The 21,820-nt window shown below is 45.2% G+C and overlaps 1 protein-coding gene across 4 annotated transcripts in view; it reads left to right on the top strand.

Annotated features, from left to right (window-relative positions):
* Positions 1 to 21,820, top strand: part of LOC147629635 (phosphatidylinositol-3-phosphatase SAC1-like) — a 59,408-nt gene that overhangs the window by 4,378 nt on the left and 33,210 nt on the right. For all 4 annotated transcript variants that reach the window (XM_086811143.1, XM_086811141.1, XM_086811140.1 and 1 more), the window contains 7 exons: positions 17,595 to 17,817; positions 17,897 to 17,976; positions 18,796 to 18,980; positions 19,099 to 19,196; positions 21,005 to 21,138; positions 21,225 to 21,356; positions 21,497 to 21,791. In XM_086811143.1, the coding sequence (XP_086667269.1) occupies positions 17,662 to 17,817; positions 17,897 to 17,976; positions 18,796 to 18,980; positions 19,099 to 19,196; positions 21,005 to 21,138; positions 21,225 to 21,356; positions 21,497 to 21,791 (1,080 nt within the window). In that variant the 5' untranslated portion in view covers positions 17,595 to 17,661. The remainder of the gene's footprint in view (positions 1 to 17,594; positions 17,818 to 17,896; positions 17,977 to 18,795; positions 18,981 to 19,098; positions 19,197 to 21,004; positions 21,139 to 21,224; positions 21,357 to 21,496; positions 21,792 to 21,820) is intronic.

The raw sequence follows: 21,820 nt of genomic DNA, 5'->3' as shown, positions 1-21,820 counted from the left end.
TGATGTCACTAATCTGGTTCCAATGATCCTTCACGTGCAGTAAGAAGCCGGTGCTAAAACCTTGCAAAGACCTTGTTAAATTTGGGTTTGGCATAAAATGCCTTATGACCTGCATCAATACTACTGCCCTCTTGAACAAACTAGCGAGCCATCTGCATATGACCTATTTGCACTGAATTTTTGAGAGAGATGAGATAAGACTTCACAACCCACCTCTCTCTCTCTCTCTCACTCTCCCCCCCCCCCCCCCCCCTGCGGCCGCTGCCCTGAATACTTTCTACAGCATTCCCAAGGCTTTCAATTCAGCCAGCATATGTGCATCCCTCAGTTTTGGGATTGCATAGTGGTCATTGAAGAGCAATTCAAAGGAGCTTGGACAGGATCTGGATCAGCCTGCTTTCGGTATACTTCGTCCTTGCGTTTGGCAGTCCTTAGTCATCATTGCCCGTGGATGGTATAAGCAGCCAGTCGGCAGCCTATAAGTGCCTCCATACTGCAGTCGGCCAGCATCAGGATCCCCTTAGCATCAGTCAGCCAGCATTAATCCCATGAGCAGCAAGTCATGGAGCAGTACCTAGTCGGCCAGCATTTAATGCTTATTTAGCATTTTATGTACAAGAAGCACCTGGCCGATAGCATGCTACTGGCCAACCAGCATCATTAGATCATATATAAGCAGCGCTTATAATTCAGCCAAAATCATCCAGTATTCAAATCAGTCCTACAGCAATTCTCAGCAGTTCAAGTGTGCCTACAGCCACCGGCTCCCTTGTGCATATTTTCTGCAGCATTCCCAAGGCTTCCACAAAGAGCATCTTCAGCATTCAGCCAGCATATGTGCATCCTGTTGGAGGTGGCAATTCTCGTAGCTACTCTCGGATTATTGCATGACTAGAAGTTGTGGTGGATTATCCCATATGCAAGAACATGGGAAGTTGAAGAGCCAACCAGCAGTGCGGTAGAGCAATTGGTGAAGCGTGTGTGTGTTTGGGGTAAGTTCTTGTGATCGAGTCTTACTTCCAGCTCTCATCCGTAAGGACACTGCTTGGTACAAATAAAAATCTCACATTACAAAAAAAAAAAGAAGAGAGCCATATATAGGGTGTGGTGGCACCTTGTCATAGATATCTCCTCCGGCCGGATTTTTGGGGGGGAGCAACGGCTAGGAGTGGTGTGCGTGCTGCTGCTACGTGACTTTGGCAGTCCTTAGTTGTCATTCATATTCATTGTAAATGTTATCCAAAGAAATATAAGCAAATACTCCTGCTTGCAAGGGGGGCCCTTCAATGGGTAAACTGGGACCCAATCCTATGTCGACTACTATCTGGTTTCTCTCTTTTCTCTTCTCTCTCAAAGTGGAATTGCAGAGACTCATGGGTATGAAGAAGGCTTTGTTGCACGTTATGACGATCAACCTACTGCATGGTGCATTGGTATCAGAGCTACAGGTTGTAACCCAAGTTGGCTACCCTAAAGTGAGAACATTCCGTGGATGGTAAAACTGCAGTCAGGAAAACCACCTAGGCCTCCAAAATGTCAAGAGAGACATCGTCGGCAAGCTACAAAGAAGATATTGAAGAAGAGATCTATAGGGAAGACAACTCCTACAGAAATGCTTCCGCAAAGCAATGAAGACTCCATCAGATTGCTCTTGGAGAAAAACAGGTTGCTAAGGCAATAAATCGAGGCCAAAGAAGAAGAAGCGGCCAAAGAAACAAAAACTAAGAAAGATGCTGAAAAAGCAAAAGCAGCAGTAGTTGAGAAAGCCAAAGAAGAAGTAGACAAACCCAAGGATCTCTTTGAATTGGGAAAATTATTCCTTCTCATGGAGTTGCAACGCCAAAAAGGCGGAAGAACGACAGGCCAAAGAAGCTCGACATGAGGATGAATGAAGGGTCGAGGACGTTAAACGCAAGGCTAAAGAAGACCAAAGACGGGCAAACCAAGCTACCCTAGAAAGGCTTGAACGTGAGGCTATGCAACTCCAAAACCAGGAATGGATAGCCGCTACACACGCAAATGTGTTGTGTCTTCTCCCTACACTAGTGAACCAAGGAGCGAGTTCCTCCACCACCCCAACCACCACCGTCATATGACCTCACCCGAACTTCAGCAAGTATGATGGTAAGTGTGATCATGCTGCAGTACTACAATTCATTCATCAGTTTGGTAGAATGTTTTCCATTGGCTAAGCTTTCAGATCCATAAGATCGAATCCACCTAGCGGCACGTCACTTTTCCAGCGAAGCGGTCACTTGGTGGTAGCATTGGTCAAGTCTATATGTAGACCCGTTCATAGGGGCTCCACAGTATGTATGGGACACCTTTGTGTCTGTAAAGAAACAGTTTCTCCCTCCACAGTATATGACCAACCTTGAGGATGATTTTGACAAGCTCTCCCAAAATGGGCCACCCATGTTGACATACTCTAATAAAATAATCACGTCAGTACAACATTTAGGTATATCCGAGGAGTATAAATTGAAACAATTCATTAGAGTTTTGGATACTAACATCACGTTTATTGTATGTAATTTTGAGCCACAGCCTTATGATAGGGTTCTCACTCTTGCTCAGAATTAGGAAATGATGCTGAACGGAGGTAAGCCCAAGCAACCCCATAGTAGCTCCAAACCCCAACAACAGTCATCCACAACCCAACAATCATCATCTCAGGGGGGGAAGGGGGCTCAGAATAGCAAAGACACAAAGAAAGAATCCCAGAGCACTTCAGGAGGCAAGAAGAATAAAAACTTTGCACCTAAGAAAACACCTGAGGAAAAGACCGAGGGCATCACTGGTGGATATCTCCAACCAGAAGAGAAAATGCGGTATAAGGGGAAGAACATATGTTTCTTCTGTCACACCGTGGGGCATGGTAAGAAAGACTATACCAAGTGGCAGGCTGCACAAGCCGCCAAAGCCTCTGCCTCCATAGTAGCCACCGCTACAGCTACACCTGCTCCATTAGCCACCAATGCCATCCAACTCTTACCCGCCTTAAACACTGTACCCACACTGGTATTTGATGATAAGTAGGAGGGTGAGATTAAGGAGAAAAAGAAAGCCCTCATTCGTGCTTATGGCACAGCAAAGGGACAATAGTTTATTGTTCTCTTTGATATGGGCAGCTCTGAGGATGCTATTTCTCCTCAATTGGCTAAGAAGATGAGTTGTACACTTGTACCCCATCATCTGGATGTAGGCAGGTTCACACTCGGTCTTTGCACTCACATATCTCTTAAGGCTCAACAATTCTCATTTATGGTTCAGAAGGCCACATTTTAGCGAGACTTCAACGTCTCACCACTTTTGGGGTGTGATATGATTCTTGGCATTCAGTGGTTTAGGGATTATGCACCCATTCTTGATTGGAGGCATGACACTCTCACTATTGTTGATGGTGTTCCGAAGCCTGTCCTAATTTGCGAGGATAGGAGCATTCTAGGTATTCCCCTAATCTCACACATCCAGGCCCAACGAGCTATTAGAAAAGGAGCCGAGTGTGCATTGATATATGTCCGTACCTAACAATTTCCTAATCAGTTAGCAACCCCATTAAAGCTAAAGTTGGATGGTCTCCTAGCACAGTTTCAAGACATCATGCTAAAGGATGATCTTTCACCACAACTCCCACCCAGTCATCCTCCGGATCATCGCATTGAGTTGGTCCCTGGGACAGAACCGCCTAGTAAGTTCCCCTATCGTCTTTCTAAGGCATTGGAGGGCGAATTGGAGCAACAACTTTTCTAGTTACTCTGAGCTCGATTTATCCAGCCTTAATCCTCGCCGTTTGCTGCACCTATCTTGTTTGTCCAGAAGGGAGACAAGTCCCGCACGATTATGCGTGGACTACAGAGTCCTTAACAAGCTCACAATAAAGAATAGGTTCCCATGCCCATGATTGAATATATCCTTGAGAGACTCAATGGTGCACAGTTCTTTTCAAAGATAGATCTCAAGAGTGGCTATCATCAAGTTCGGATCTTTATGACTGACATTCCAAAAACAATCTTTAGGATTGAATGTGGCCATTACGAGTTTGTGGTGATGCCATTCGGTCTCACCAGTACACCTGCGACGTTTAACAAGATGATGTCTCGGGTATTTGTGGAGCTCATAGGATAGTGTGTGTTCATCTTTTTAGATGATATACTCATTTTTTTGCTCTACATCAATGCAAAGAAGAGCGAATTTGGAGTAGAAGAAATCCATTAGCTGGGATATGTTATCAGTGCAAACTGGATTAGCCTCGACCCTAAAAAGGTAAGGGCAATTCTCAAATGGGATGTTCCCAAGAATGCGCAGGAGATCCGCTCTTTTGTAGGTCTCTGCCAAGCATATAGTGCCCATATGGATAAATTTTCCGACCTTGCAGCCCCTCTTACCGATCTGCTCAAGGGCGTGAAGATGCGTTGACAGAAGGTGTTATGGGCAAAGAACTAGAGGCATTTCATGTAATGAAAAAAGTTACCTTTGAGTCTCTGGTTCTCAAATTGGCTTCATGGGATGATATCCTTTTGAGGTAATCACTGATGCCAGCAATCTAGCCATCAGACAACTCCTCCAGCAGGAAGGGCGCCCAGTGGCTTATTATAGCTAGAAATTAAATGATGCAAAAAAGAATTATTCTATGTATGACAAAGAGCTTTTGGGGGTGATGACAATGCTTAAACATTAGAAACATTTTCTTTATGGGAAAAAGTTTGCAGTTAAGACAGATCATCAGGCATTGAAATAGTTGCAAACCATGCCTAGTGCCCAATGGAGTGACAGACAAGCCAAATGGAGTCAGATCTTCCAACAGTTTGGAGGTATGATTGAATACATTCCTGACACAAATAACCCTATTGCCGATGCTCTTAGTCGAAAAGGCACAATTCAAAATTTACAAGAGTCCACTGTGCTTGAAATACAGGGAAAAGATCTTGACAGTATGAAGGCACAATATGAGGATTTGTTGGAATTTGGGACTCAATATAGATTGGCCCTACAAGAAGAACCGGGTCACTATACCATCCATGAGGGCTGGTTATTTTACAAGAACCGGCTGTGCAGTCTCAGGGAAAAGCAACAAGCACTTCTCCATGATGCCCATGACTCTCTCGTTGGAGGTCGCTGTGATATCAACAATATGCTAGAGAACCTTGTGCACTAATGTAGAGCCAGTGTGTCACATAGCACTCCAATGCAGGGTGCATGTGACATTCCCTCCTGCTTAGCTTGGCGGCAGGTTTATTGCTTCCAAGTAGTCCGCTAGGAGCTGGGGGTACTCGGGGAAGAACTCTTCGTCGAGCCATTGTGCTTCATGGGTACCTCGGTCTCGAAACTTCATGTAGAATTGTGTGTCTTCGACTGGATCCATGCTTCCATCCGTGGAGGAGAATCTGTTCAAGCTCAATGACTTCGGCTTCGTCTACCATGTCCGGTTGTTGCTCATTTGCAGTATCTTGCAAAGCTAGACCAATGTAGGGCTTCAACCAAGAAACATGGAAAACATTATTCATAGTCTAACTATCTAGAAGCTTAAGCTTCATAGAGACATCATTTATCTTTTTAATGATAGGAAAGGGTCCGAAGCTGCGAAAGGAGAGTTTTGGACAATATTTGCTCACTTTCTTCAATCTCTACATCATTATCCGGATACCCAGTCTCCTTCTTTAAAGTTGACATCTCATCTTGATTTGTTGGCTTGCTTGGTGTATGCTTCCTGTGCTTTGGCAGGGTGCTCTTTGACAGACTCAATAATCTTTGAAAATGTTTTAGTGGTCCTGTTGGCCTCTAAAGAAGGTGATACCATTCTTGTCAGAAGTGATGAGAAACGGCGACCGAAAGCTGCCTCGTACAGAGTCCAACCAATGCTAGATGAATGAGTGTCATTGAGGATGGCCTGAACCAAAGGAAGATAATGCTCCCATTTTGACTGCTTGTCATGGTAATATGATTTGAAAACATCAAAAGCCAGCTGATTGTAGATTTCTGTCTACGGATGGAATACGGAATACACTGGACACATGGAACTTGGTCCCAAAGTTATTGAATACTGCTCTCCAAAAATTTGAAGTAAACTTGGGATTCTTGGCTGGTACATTCATCAGTAGGATTTTACCTTTTTAGGAATATTTGTCATATGTTGTGGCCCCATTGTGAGCCCCAGTCCAGGACATGTTAGGCACGAGCTATGTAGGTCAGTCTCCACAACCATAGAGAGTCTGCATGTGTCAGTCATCTTACCCACTTGGAGAATTCATTAGATAAGTTATGTAGAAGTCAGATCCATATCATAGGTCATGCATTAGCAAGCATATAGGATACCCATAAGTGGAGCTGTAATCAGGTCCCTCTCCCACCCAGAAGCCTCCTCTGGTTGGTCCATAAGGCACCCGAACATGGGGGTTTCTAGGCAGAAGGGTCTAAAAAGCCCCTAAGCCAATGCTCCTAGGAATTTGGCCATATCTTGCCCATGGATGGCATAGGCAGCCAGTCGACAGCCTACGAGTGCCTCCATACTACAATTGGCCAGCATCAGGATCCCCTTAGCATCAGTCACCGAGCATTAATCCCATCAGCAGCAAGTCGTGGAGCAGTACCCAATCGGCCAACATTTAATGCTTATTTAGCATTTTATGTCCAAACAAGAGCATGCTACTGGCCGACTAACATCTTTAGATCATATATAAGCAGCACTTATAATTCAGCCAAAATCATCCAGTATTCAAATCAGTCCTACAGCAATTCTCAGCAGTTCAAGTGTGCCTACAGACACCGGCTCCCTTGTGCATACTTTTTGCAGCATTCCCAAGGCTTCCACGAAGAGCATCTTCAGCATTCAGCCAGTATATGTGCATCCCTTAGGTTTGGGATTGCATAGTGGTCATTGAAGAGCAATTCAAAGGAGCTTGGACAGCATCTCGATGAGCTTGCGTTCGGTCTACTTCGTCCTTGCATTGGCAGTCCTCAGTCGTCATTCATATTCATTGTAAAAGTTCTCCAAAGAAGTATAAGCAAATACCACGCGGGGGGCGGGGGGGGGGGGGGGGTGTGCAGGGGGCTTCAATGGGTAAATTGGGACCCAAATACTGTGTCGACTACTATCTGCTTTCTCTCTCTTCTCTTCTCTCTCAAAGTGGAATTGCATAGACTCACCGGTATAAAGAAGGCTTTGTTGCGCGTTACTAGTCACGACTTGCATGCTACACCCTTTATGAGAAAAAGCCACGGATGCTTGCCCAACATCTTAGTTTGGATGGCTTTTAATGGCTTCACCCCCAAATATGTGGCATACACAGATTGAACCATGTACCCACACTCAAACATGTTCTTGAGTCTAGGAGTGCTTCTCGGGACATCGTCCTTGGATCAAAACTTTCCGGATAACAGGAAGTTAGAAAAACCTTGAATTGCAAAACTATACCTTCAAAAACCTTTTAACATGCAAATTTAAACATTTAGGAGGGAGAGGAAAGAAAATCATAAAAATGATTGCACACCACAATAAATCCTCACTTATTGTTGCCAAGCCGCAAAGCCAATTTTTTGAAAGTGGCCATGTGGGTGATAGAAACCAGAGTGTTGTGCACAAAATAAGATTGCATTGAACAAAGCTTGAATACAAGAAAGGTTCTCTCACCTCACTCACCCTCTAGTGCAAGATCTTAGCCCCTTTAGTTGATGGCTCCAAACACATACAAAGGTGCAGAATCCAGACTGCTGATATCATTCTAGGGGGGGGAGATGGGATGGGACACAAGGGCTGGCCGACTCTTCATGACGAGCAACCCAAAAAAGCTTCACAATGAAATGTCCAGCTGCTCATGAAGAAGGCTGCTGACCGGCCATTCACATTGCCATCTCCTTAATCAACCCATTACACATAGAATCCAACACCCCCTCATCACACAGACCCAATGCAATCTTTGCCTTTTCCCGGTAGGGGCTCACAAACTGGAGATGCCTAGCAACACCTACAATCCAACACCCCTCCATGTTTGTGAAATTGATGTGGATATTGCTTCCTCAGGAACTCTCCAGCAACTTTATCACTGGAGGAACTCTTCATGCATGCATGGGACAAAACCATGTGAGCAACAATAACACGCCCCAGGAGTATCACCCTACATCAACTCCAACTTCGAGCTACCCACATCCGACCTACCACCTAAGTCGTGATGGGCAACTCTCATCCTCTGAATACCAATGCCGAGCAGACTCTGAGGACAAACCTGTAATGATCGGTCTGGGGTGCTACCCTATGACCAATCCAGAGGCATCATCACTTCACATCTTCCCATCTCCGGGTGTGTAAAGCAACATTGCTGCACTCATCTGTAATGCAGCCCACAACTTGTGCTGACGACCAGGCACTTCCACAGCCATCTTGCACTCAAGGATTGACTAACCAGCCAGATCAGCCCTCAGAAAGACACTTCAACAAAAGAAATGTCATTTCCAACCTCGCTTGGCTGCCCCCAGTATGTTACATGCGGAAGCTCTGAGAGTCTTCTTTCAGCCCTAAACACCATCTAGAACATGCTGATGCAAAAACGTAGACAGAAGGGAGCGTAGAGAGAGAAAGAAAGAAAGAAAACTATATTAACGTCCTTTAGAGGCCACATCTGACCTATAGGACTAATCAGATACATCCATGTGATTACATTCCACTTCGGGCGCAACAAAATGAAAATAGAGATAAAACTAAAAATAGTTCAAATTCCCTACATGACCGTAGGAGAATCCTAGATAACATGAAGGATTTCTCTAGCAGCTACTCTTCATTACTACCATGTTTGGTTGTCCTGAAATCTGCAATAACAGCTCTACCTCTACGGTAGACTGCCCATTTTCCTTGTTTCCTTGCTTCGTATACTTTATTGAGTTCTTGTTTCCTGTTTTTTAGTTGAGTGGCTGTGAGTTCATCCGCCATCCACACCTTCGTTCCCTTAAGTGACCTTGTTTGCTTCTGTGAGAGAGAGAGAGCTGGAAATTCAGTATTTCATATGGTACAAAAAGGTACATAATCCCTTGCAGCCATGGGCTGCCTTCTGGAAAAGGTAAACAAACCCTAACCCTAGTCTATGTCTGGACCCAACTCAACAAGGAGTTGAATGACTAAAACAATGAGCAAACCTGCCTTTTATAGGCCTTGGACAGCTAGAGATCTGGCCGACTGCTGGTCGGCGGCCAGCCACCTGGACACAAACATAATTAATCTCAATCTGACCTATCTGATGCAGCCGACACAGCCATATCTTGTTCTCCATGCAGCCGACAGGTCCCTGAGTCCACTCCAGCCCATCCCTTGCCTAAACTTGCACTCCAATGCTCCAAAATATCTGGTTCTAGTGAATCTTTATCATGTTGCCTCCAGGATTAGCCCTGAGATTAGCATGTACATGTGTGTGCACATGACATCCCTCTCTGCTAAACTTGATGATGGGATTCCAATTTGCTTCTTGGATGACTGTCATCATCCCATTCCATTCCCGAAGTCCCTCTGTCATCCTTCCAACTCTGGCAACCTTTTCACTGAATGCCCGGCCCAGTCCCCAAATCCACTCTAACTCTGAATAAGATCTATGCATCTGTTCCATCCAGTCCCCAATCTGTTCCTGCCCTGTCTCTAAACACCGCCTTGGTCTTCATTCCTGAGAAATGAGTCTAGCACTCTCAATCCACCCCTTGGAGGATCATCCTCCCTTGGAACCGTTGCCCGAAAGCCTTTCCTGGCTCACAGGACTGCCATCCCCCTTGGGCTTTGTGGAACACCACCAACCAATCTCCTGGGAGCTCTTCTCGGTTTTGTGTTCCTTGCCTTGGGCTTCGTACCTATGCACTTTCCTGTACCTTGGACCTATACACCTTCATATGGGACTGAATCAGTGTTTAGCCTTGCTGAGCCTGATACTCTGATACCAATGTTACATGCGGAAGCTCTGAGAGTCTTCTTTCAGCCCTAAACACCATCTAGAACATGTTGATGCAAAAACGCAGACAGAAAGGAGAGTAGAGAGAGAGAGAGAGCTGGAAATTCAGTATTTCAAAAGGTACATAATCCCTTGCAGCCATGGGCTGCCTTCTGGAAAAGGTAAACAAACCCTAACCCTAGTCTATGTCTAGACCCAACTCAACAAGGAGTTGAATGACAAACAATGAGCAAACCTGCCTTTTATAGGCCTTGGACAGCTAGAGATCTGGCCGACTGCTGGTCGGCCAGCTGCCTGGCACAAACATAATTAATGTCAATCCGACCTGTCTGAATATCTTGTTCTCCATGCAGCCGACAAGGTCCCTGAGTCCACTCTAGCCCATCCCTTGCCTAAACTTGCACCCCAATGCTCCAAAATATCTGGTTCTAGTGAATCTTTATCATGTTGCCTCCAGGATTAGCCCTGAGATTGGCATGTACATGTTTGTGCACATGACACAGTAAGTCCTCACAAGCTTGCTTCCACGTACACCTTCACCACCTGTTAGCAGCTCCACAAACACCCACATAAAGAAAAAGCTCAAACACAAAGCTGTCCGTGTCACCTATGGCTGTAATGAGCAGCGGGCAGAAACTGTCGGAATCCACAGCAGAAAAATAAGACAAGTGCTGTAGAGAACTAAGCGCAGAAGTGTAGAGAGAGAGAATGTCACGTGCACACCAGTCAGGTGTACAGTGACATGGCATCATTTTATGGCATCATTAGCATCATCAAGTTCATCAGGCATTATTCAGGCATTTATGCAATTGTATAGGTATTTTACTGGCATTTATTATTGGAATATGTTGGAATTTATGATCAATGTCATGGTCTAAGGTTAAAACACTCAATAAAATGTAAAAGGACCATGTAATGTGAAGAGAATCCAGGTGAATGTAAGGGTCAAACCCCACTTGAAGTAGGCGAGTTTCAGAAGATTCCATGGAGGCTATATTCTAGGGAGCCATGTGGGGGGAGATGGCCTTGGATGCTCTTGGTGAGATGTAAGCAATGATGTCATTCAAACATGTACTCTTTGGCTATAAAATGGTGGCCCTCCTAATGAGAAAAACACGAATTCTATTGCCCCATTCATGTTGTTATTATGCTGTGATTAAGTCTCCCTAATCATGCTTAACTAGTGCTTAATTACTAGCTTTATGATATGGCTCATTTTCATCCACCATAGCTCATCCATTGAGTATGAGATCAAGCTCATTCATACATTTAGTATTCTAACATGGTATCAGAGCAACATTTCATCCCTAGGCCTAGTTATCATCATCATCTACAAGGCATTAAACCATGGTCTTCATTTTCATCAAAATGAAGCTTTCCATTGAAGCTTCAACTACATAACCCTGGTCTTTTGCTGATTTCGGGTTGAATACTCAACCATTTCACAAACTTTTTGGTGCAAAAGAAAGCTAAGAGGTGGCGCTTTCAGCGTGTAGCTGCCCGAGAGTTCAATCGCCAGCATCGCGTCGCCATTACGCCTGCAAATCGGCGTCTTTTTTTGCAAAAAACGGCTACAGCAGGAGACATGGTCCATGGTTTACTAATTCCTTTGGTGAGCACTTTAGCAATGATATGAAGCTTATACATATTGAATTTCATGAGCATTGATGCACTGTAGCTGCTGCTTCAAGTCATTCATCAGTTTTCAAAGTGTCTGGAGTGTTGAGGCTCATATCAGTGATTTACTCACTTGTTTTGGATGGTGTTGAGCTCAATAGCTTAGCAAATCACTGCTATTCATTGTGTTCAAAGCATTTTAAGTGAATCATTTGGGAAGACCTTCAATGAAACACTCAAAGTCAACTCTGTTTTAGGGACAGCCTTCATATGAATGGATAAGGTTTGAGCTAATCCAATATGATTTTGTACTTCACTATCATATGGTATTGTGATGATGTAATAATAAACATCACAATTTAAAATCCTCTTCAACATTATCATGACGGAAAGTGATGCAGAATCCTCAAATGAATCATATGTGAAAAAATCATTGAAACCCAAAAGCAAAACTAGAAAACCTAGGATCAAGTCTAGGCCCCGTTATTATCACTATGCAAAGGCTTATGGGTTTGGGGAATTCTTGAGTAATTTCATGCATATATATGGTGAAGGGGGATTCTAGCTTTTAATCTATTGCATTGTTCAGTTCCAATCATGGAGTCAACTTACATATCATCCTCTTTCATCAAGAAATTCAACGGTCATGACTTCCACACTTGGCAAGTCAAAATGAGATTTTTACTAATGAAAGAAGGAGTTTGGGGCATAGTCAATGGCACTATACCTAAACCTGCCACACGAGAAGGAGAAATCTCTTGGCAAACCAAGGATGAGAAAGCATTAGCTCTCATTGCCCTTGGAGTTGAAGATAGTTATATACATTACATTGGTAATGGAACATCTTCACAAATTGCGTGGAATTCACTGGATAAATCTTTTGGTGCTCAAGGCCTCCACAGCAAAATCAGTCTCAAAGTAGACTTTTACAGTCTAGAGTACAAGATTGATGAGACACTTGCATCTCACATCAACACCATGAAGAGCTTGATGGCCCAGCTCGAAGCCATCAATGAACCAGTCAAGGAGAGTGATGCCATAGCCATCCTCCTAAAATCAATGCCATCCGAGTATGATACACTCATGCCGACCTTAAAGTATATGCAGGATCCCACTTTGGAGGGAATAGAGAGTGTTCTCTTGGAAGAAGAGAAGAAGCTGAAAGGTAGAGTCATTGATCTTGTCTCAAACCAGGCATACCTTGTTCAAAAGCAAACCGGCAAATCACTCCAATGTACACATTGTGGAAGGACAGGACACCTTGCCAAGAATTGCTACCACAAAGACAAGCCAAAGCGAATATGCACCAAATGTGGAAAGCCAGGTCACCTCGCCGACAAATGTTACACCAACCAGGCAAATATGGTAAGCACTTCGAATGATTCCGCAGAAGCAATCCAAGCATGCAACAATGTTACTACCTCCTTTGATGCAGAGGTAGATGCAGAATGGGCTTTCTAAAGCCAACAATGTTTATGCCCTCTCTTACCCAAATGTTTATGTATGGACACCTCTAACCACCGATGATGTAGGTTATGTGTTTCTATGATGCTCACAATATCTCTCAGTAGGCCATGTAGCCCTCAAGGGGGGATTGATGGGGAGTTGGGTCTCCATGACCAACAAATGATGATGATGATGCCCATGGATATGATGATGATGATGCTATGATGATGATGGGGTATGGGAGAGGAATGTTTTCATGTAGGAATGTTTTTCATGTCATTTTCTTTTTGCAATGTAGAAGCTATGCTCCCTATGAGCGATGCTAATTTCTTTTATGTACTGTAGAGCTATACTCCTTATGAGTTAAGCTTTTTCTTTCATGTAATGTTTGGATCAAGGGAGGGCAATATACCATGCCATGATCAAGGGAGGGTATTGGAATATGTTGGAATTTATGATCAATGTCATGGTCTAAGGTTAAAACACTCAATAAAATGTAAAAGGACCATGTAATGTGAAGAGAATCCAGGTGAATGTAAGGGTCAAACCCCACTTGAAGTAGGCGAGTTTCAGAAGATTCCATGGAGGCTATATTCTAGGGAGCCATGTGGGGGGAGATGGCCTTGGATGCTCTTGGTGAGATGTAAGCAATGATGTCATTCAAACATGTACTCTTTGGCTATAAAATGGTGGCCCTCCTAATGAGAAAAACACGAATTCTATTGCCCCATTCATGTTGTTATTATGCTGTGATTAAGTCTCCCTAATCATGCTTAACTAGTGCTTAATTACTAGCTTTATGATATGGCTCATTTTCATCCACCATAGCTCATCCATTGAGTATGAGATCAAGCTCATTCATACATTTAGTATTCTAACATTTATGGGGCAGCCGACAGCATTTTGTGGACATGGCATCTAGCCGACAGCCCTTATGCTGGCCGACCAGCAGCATGTTTGCATATATATTCAGTCCACTCTCCATTCAGTCATTCAAGTTCATCATTGAAGCATTCAACCCATTGTGCTCCAACGCATCTCCTCCAGGAAGCCTTGGGAGCAGCAGAACCAGCCAACGCATCAAGCATCCAGTAACGCATCAGCATCAGCCTTCATCTTCAGCAAACGCAGCAACATACAGCTCAGTTCAGCCATCAGGTCTGCGTTTCATCATCCCATCAGCATTCAGCATCTGTTCCAAAGCCTCCCTTCACCGTTTCCTTCCCAGGAGACAAGGGAAAGAGTGGACAGCAGTTCATTCCGCATATTCAGCATATAGGCAGCATATTCAGCAGTACAGATCCTTTTGGATCTCATTGTAACTGCATTCTTCATATAATATAGCTGCATTGCATTGACACATATCTGTTTATCTCTTGAACATCATTAAGTGCAGTTTAGTTAGACTAAGGTTGTGATTACTAGGTGAGAGCTTATTTGTGCAACAGATCATACAGGGAACACTTCTCGCCCATGAATAGCATCGCTCGCTGAAGCTGCGCCGCGCCTCCTGCCTGCGCGACCTGCACACCAGCTCCCCCCCCCCCCCCCCCGCGCCATTGTGCTCTTGCCCCCCCCCGCCTGCTGTTGTTCTTGCGCCATCTTCCCTCGGTGCTCTGCCCGCCACCCTTCGCCTGCTTTCTGCTGCGCCCCCCCTCCCTCACTGCTGCGCTCCCTCCTTGCCCCCTCGCCCCCTCCCTCCTCGCCTCTTCACCTTCTCGCCCCATCCCCTTCTTCGCCCATCTCGCCTCTGCATCGCCCCCTTCCGCCAGCATTCTCCTCCCCGCCCCTCAGTCGTGCCGCCCCCCCCCCATGCTTTTCCTTCGCCGTTTTTACCCCCCCCTCTCCTTTTCGTGCTGACCTCCGCCCCCCTGGGGGTTTTGTTTCTTTTTTCCTCCGGTCTTCCGCCTTCCTGTGTGCAGCCCGTTTCTTGCAGGTTTTCCGCTTTCGCCTCGCCTACGCCTGAGCTTCAGACTCTGATGGAGACTCCTCCCGCCTCGCCTCAGAGGGACTCATCAGCAGCCCCCTCGCCCGCCCCAATCAGGCTCTCTCTTTCGCCGGAAGAGGAAGCGAGCCTCACCGCAGAGGTGGAACGCCTTCAGGCCCATTCCACCATCTGCCGTATAGTCGGCACTCGCCCCAGCAGAGGGGAGATCCGGGATCTTCTCCAGGCCCGCCTGCTTGCAGATGTGGGCAAGATCCTGGACGTACAGCTTCTGGGCCGAGGACATTATCAGATCGAGTTTGAGACCGCCCAGAGGAGTAGGGAGAGCGCCTTTTTCATGTTACAGTTTGCTTCCATGGACTCCGCCGGGAGTATCTTCCGCTTCTCTCTCGACTAGGAGCATTGGTGGGCTCGGTGCTCGAGACTGGCCCCACAGCAGCTTCAGTGGTGGCCAGAGCAGCTGGGCTACCCTCCGTCAGAGTTTTGGTGTCTGACATCTCCTCCCTTCCTAAGGTCATTCAGCTACCTAGGATAGGGGGGGGGATGGATTGATCAGAGAGTGGAGTTCTCGGGGCTCCCAAACCAGTGCTTCATATGCAGGCAGGTCGGCCATCTGGCCAAGGCCTGCCCTCGCAGGAGACCTTGACCCTCACCACAGCAGCAGGCCCCTGATGGCCCGCCCACAGATGCAGCACGGCAGGCTGCCTCCGGAACACCTGCTCAGGCCACAGAGACCTCGGAGTGGCAGCCTGGACAGGGGTGCCGCCGAGGGAGACAGTCACAGCAGCACGCACAGAGACCGCTGCAGCAGCAGCCACAGGCTCAGCCTCACTGGGTTCCCGTGAGGAACAACTTTGCTCCTCTCCAGGAGGAGTCCCCTGCAGCGACTGAGGACCAGGAGATGCCAGCACCCCCTCCTTCACCCCCCCCACCCCCACCCTCATCCCCTCCCATTGCCTCGCTTCCACCTTCGCCTCCGCCCGCCCCCGCTCCGGTCTCGGCAGCGGCTCCCTCTCCGCCCCCCTCGCCCCCCCCCCTCCTCCCCCCCCACCCGCCTCGCCTTCCCGGGAGACCCTGGCAGTCCCCTGGCATTCGCCCGCAGTTCGGAGGGCGCTGAGCACCGATCTCGCTCGAGCACCACAGAGGAGACCTGCCATGCCGATCCAAGCTTCACGGATATCATCTATCCGCAGTCGGCTGAGTCGCCTCGGTGTTAGACAGCGATCGGAGGCTTTCGGTTACGCTTTCACTCGGCTTTTTGGAGCAGAGGGCCCCCATGAGCCAGCACCCATCCGCGTTCATGTAGTGATACCTCCGGCCCGCGGGGAGGAGGCACTTGATTCAGCAGTGGCCTTCTCGTTCCCTCTCTGTGGCCCTTGCGACCGGGAGTGGACTCTAGAGCTCGCTATTAGCACTTTGAAGACTCAGGCAGTTGAGTTTTCACATCATGTGAGCGACCTGGAGGTGACAGATGTGATAGGCCGGCTCTGGGAGTTGGCTCATTTCTTCTTGGATCCCGGGAGTGTGGAAGCTCCGAACGATCCCTATATGTGGGCCTAGGGGGACAAAAGAGTGTGAACGATGTCACTCGATATATTGCAAATACATGGGGTGTCATGAACCTGAATACTGTCGAAGACCTCTGAGCATCTAGCCTTACAGATATGCCATGCTGTGATACTAACAATAATCTCCCAGGTGGTGTCAATACTTAGCGAAGGTGGTGTGTATCATGACTGGGGGATATCTTGAAGCAAACATCTCGGAGCTATGTGAGCTATGCCCCTATCAGAGGATCTGCTCCCCTGCCCTCAAAAAGAAGCTGTGGGTCAAACTGAGTCAACCATGCAACTCTGCAATTTGGCTCTAAATGCCTTAGTATAGCCTGGCCCATCCTTAAATAGGTGCATATCTGCTGGGTCGGCTACTCTAGGGTTGGTGGGTAGCACACATCCAACTAGCCAATTGCCCAACTGGCTCCACACTTGGGAGACTGGCTACTTGGGCATCTGGCAAGTTCCAATCCTGCCCCTAAACTTGCCCTTGAACCCTGTCTACGCCCATGTGGCACTCACTTATGTGTAGCACATGAGAAAATGCCCTATTCACGCAAGCTTTTTACTTCCATTACTAACAGCATGAATCGTAGCGGTACCGAGTTAATGGCTCCGTAAAATCTTTTGAAAAAGTATTTCAAACGAATTTACTATCCTTCCAGACACATTCAGTCTACCCAATTCTCCTTGTGATGAACGACGATTGAGGGCCATTGTTTTCACATCTTAATCAAAGACCGAAACGGGGTTGCCCTGGGCACACTTGAGAGTCTCGAATGAGCTCTGAACAACAAGCAGAGTAACTGTACAATACACAAGCACCTGTGGATTCAGATCAGTGGAGCCGCCTCGAGCCAACGGGCTGCTGGGACACCTTCATTGGAAATACGAAACTTATTCGACCACAATGCTAATGTGAGACGATTCTACATTTTTTTTAAAAAAGATTTTTAATGTTAAAACAATTTGTGCTAGAGAATGGTCATGATTATTACTTTTTGTGAAGGCAACGATTTCGTTTTTGGTGTTTTGATTTCCATAGAGATTCTCAGTTTTTCGAAGGTTTAATTTCCATTTTTTTCCGTTCTCGACACCATCTTTTAACAGGTACAAGAAGCTCTTCAACTCAATCGACCTCACTAAGGACTTTTTCTTCAGCTACACCTATCGGACTATGTGGAGTCTACAAAAGAATGTGTTGACAATTGAAACAGAGAAAATGCCTTATGATGATATGTTTGTTTGGAATTCCTTTATCACACACCGGTTCCGCGAACAAGTGAGCAATCTGCAATGGATAATGGCACTAGGCTATGGCTTTTTCAAGCAGGTATCATAGTATTTCTGTATGATGAAGGCTTATTCTACTTCGTGAACATATCACCTATGGCAGGATGTTTTATTTGCAGACAAAGCTTTTAGAACAAGAAACGACAGTCTGTAAGGCAACACTGATTGCAAGGCGCTCGAGGCATTTTGCCGGTACAAGGTAACTTTATTATACCTTGCTGTTTATGTGTGGTGTATGTACCTTGTGAGGCTTTACAAAAAAAAAGTATGTACCTTGTGAGGGTAAGAAGGGGCGGCTTGAGAAATCCTTTCAGAGCATCCTCATTTGTTCACTCTGTATGCTTTGGTCTAAGTTGAAACCGAAAAAAGGGTTAAAATCAAAGGAAAGAATAAATAGTACAGAAGATGGTGGATGGACCTGTAACCTAGGACAAGCTTATTCTCTTAGTTACAACGGTCTCTCCACTGCCACTCTACGGGGTCCCACAATATGTGGAGCCAAATTTGACCATTTTTTACTAGCATTGACCAGTCTGCTGAAGGACCGTGGCTTGGCCAGCATTTGACTTGCCTTGACCAGGGTTTGACTTGCTAACTCTAGAAAAGGTTCTATCATATCAGTGTTTGACCAATCATTGAATTCGAGATTTGATTGATTGCTTGGATTTGTAATGTATGTAGCGTGGTCGTACAGCTGCGCAACAAAAGATACCCGTGGTGGGGGGGGGTGTATAGTCTGTGTGTTTTCAATTTTTTCTTTTATTTGCTTGTGGATTATTCATGTGTGTTAGTGATTCCGAGTGAGCAATCTTGTGAGGCACTACCTTTGCAAAGCTACCACTTTTGGTATGATCAAGATCATAAAGTGTCTACCTGTGTTCTGCTGTTTTTCCAATTGGAGACTACAGTATCTTGATGAAGGAAAATTGTCTACCTGTGCTCTGCTGAGAGTATCTTGATGAAGGAAATCCAAGGTTGTATGTTCTGAGGCTAACTCAATTTACTTTTGCGTTTTCAGATATCTGAAGAGAGGAGTAAATGAGAAGGGTCGGGTAGCAAATGATGTAGAAACAGAGCAACTAGTTCATGAAGAATCATTTGGAGAACTTGGACAAATCAGCTCCATTGTTCAGCTTCGAGGATCAATACCTCTTTTTTGGTCCCAAGATACTTCTATTCTGAGCCCTAGGCCAGACATTAAATGTGAGTTTTTCATATTGCTGTATGATCAGAATGCTGATAGGTCATGTGACAGATGATGTCTAAAGTATGAAGGGAAATTCTTTAACTTCTTTTTGCTCTCTTTTGTGTGATTTTGCAGTGCAGAAGGATGATTTCAGTTATGTAGCAACTCGACTTCATTTTGAGAATTTGGCTGCAAGATACGGCAACCCAATTATTGTGCTAAATCTGGTAAAGGTAAGCAGAAACTGAGTTCGTTGCATTGGTCATGCCTGAGCACTATGGTGGCTACATGTGCATTGCTTAACTTCTCTTCTAAAACATAATTGCTCATAAATGCAAATTTTGTATGTTCCTTTTGAATCTGGTTAAATTGCTAAGCATGACACATGTTCTATATTGTCACTTTTTCCTGAAATGGTTGTGGTGTTTAATTGAAATCCACTGGTTCGTCTCACTAATAGACATCCCAGATTTGAGAGAGGTCCAATCTTGCAGCCATAGCCAACTGATTTCTTGTTAAGGAAGAACCTGATTTCACTTGCATGAGGGAAACTTTGGGAGCCACCATGGGAGAGCTCCCCTACACAGGGAGAGTACCACCAACTAGTGTTAAACATACTTTTAAACACATGTATTCTAGTGTAAATGTACTTGTAAACACATGTATTCTAGAAGTGTGATCAGCTCTGAACTATCTAAACCTTGCACAAGAGAGAAAGAGAAGAAATGCAGGGGTTGTAAGGGGACTTACCAATAATTGGCGAACAGCTAGAGACTGAATTGCTCCCTCAGCCATTATCACAGCACTGAACATACCCAATAGATATGTGCAAGGGAAGCTCCACTCAACCTTGCTACCATGCCTACCTCTCTGTTGAGGTAGAACACAGACAGAAAGAAAGACATTGATCTTGATGTCTTCTATAGATACCCAATAGATATGTGCAACAAGGGAAGCTCCACTCAACCTTTCTACCATACCTACCTTTCTCTTGAGGAAGAACAGATAGAAAGAAAGAAAGTAATCTTAATGTCTTCAAAAAACGCAATGAAGGAGAGAAAAAAAGAAGCAAACCATCCTCAAGAGGCGAGCCACAATCCCTACTCACACGCACATCAGAAAGAAAGAGAGAAAGAAATATATATTAACTCTGCAAAAGACCACAAGGGTCTATGGGACCAAAAGTTACAATGAATTCATGAGTAACTGAATCATGGAATAACAAACTGAAAACTAAACTAGAACTGAGCTATAACTGTCTAAATTGTCAAAGAAAGCCCTATGTGCTACACCTAGGCTCAACTGTAAACGTGCATTACATCCTCATAAATAGAGATACAATCCCCGGGGGCAATAAGTGTGTGTCAGAGACAAAGCAGGCATGCAAGCATGCCCACAAGCTCACGAGTACAGGAGCACAAGAAAACTCAATGGGATCGCGTTATCCAAAAATTAGGCCTTGGTGCATACGTTTGGTCACCCACAGGATGTCTGGGGTGCCTTATTTGAAAACTATTGCTACTTCGAATAACATGATATTTGCAGGCTTTCACTTCATAAGCTTTCTAAGCTCGGCATCCCATTGTTGCGTGGGCTCAAAATAAGAGCTTGTGCGTGTAGCATGCATTACAAAAGTAATTCCAACCAATGTGGTTATTATACCTCCTCCCTAATCCAGATTCTTCGGAATCATTGAGGCATTGTAGAGAGGCAGTTAGGGAGGTGTCAAGAGTGGCGAGTAGATATCACCTACGTTGCACATGTCATCAATGCAATACCTGGAGGGGAAGTGCTTGGTGAAGCAGTCACATTTGGTTGGGAAGATTGCAACAATAGAAGGCATTGCTCAGTGGGTCTGTTTTGAATTGATTGCTCAGATTGATCTAGTTTTAACCCCGTATTCATGACACACTAGATTGATATATTTTTCTTTTAATGTTTTTCTAGCTGCGTGACCTGAGATATATAACTTTTTACCTTTCTTCTAGCTCAATGAATAGTGGTTGACAACCTGATGTTGAATTTCCCGGTATGTGCACAGACAATGGAAAAGAAACCTCGTGAAACAGTCCTTTGTCATGAGTATGCCAATGCAGTTGCATATTTGAATGGAATTCTTCCCAAGGAAAGCCGCATCAAGTTTGTACAATGGGACTTCCATAAGTTTGCTAAGAGGTAATTACCTACGGTTATTATTCGTGCAAAAGTATTTTCAGAACTGGCATGGGCTTTGGTCACACTCGTTATATTGGCATGGACAGTGCTTCTACAAATGTCTTGGAAGTGCTTGGTACCATAGCAACTGATGCGTTGAATCGAGTGGGCTTCTACTACAGCAGCAAGCAGAGTCATCCCAAGCAGAATGTGAAGGACTGTTCATTAGAAACGCCAAAGTAGGTATGCGTGCCACTTTGCAGAGAATAACATTCTTTAGTATTTATACACTTAAGATTGCAGTTCTACAAGGACTTGTTGTGCTTAATGTTTTTGATGTTTTAGTCACTAACATTTTGTGATTGGGATTTTTGGACAGGAAGCCTGAAAATCAAAATGAAGCTGAGAAGCTTGACAAAGATTCAAGAAGAAGGAAAAGCATGCTTCAGCAAGGAGTTCTACGTTCAAATTGTATTGATTGCCTTGATCGTACAAATGTCGCGCAGTTTTCCTTTGGATTAGCAGCATTAGGCCAGCAAATGCATGCTCTGGGTCTCTGTGATGATGCGCAAGTTGCTGCAGACAGCAGTTTTGGTTCTGTATTGATGGAGATGTATGAGAACATGGGTGATGTGCTTGCACTACAATATGGAGGCTCAACTGCACATAACACTGTAAGTTTAGAGGTGTAAGCATTGACTTT

The sequence above is a fragment of the Cibotium barometz genome, chromosome 17, assembly GCF_041138505.1.
Source record: "Cibotium barometz isolate CiBa-2024 chromosome 17, ASM4113850v1, whole genome shotgun sequence".
In the NCBI taxonomy this organism is placed as follows: domain Eukaryota; kingdom Viridiplantae; phylum Streptophyta; class Polypodiopsida; order Cyatheales; family Cibotiaceae; genus Cibotium; species Cibotium barometz.
The sequence above is the reverse complement of the archived record's forward strand: the minus strand, read 5'-3'. Positions and strand labels throughout refer to the sequence as shown.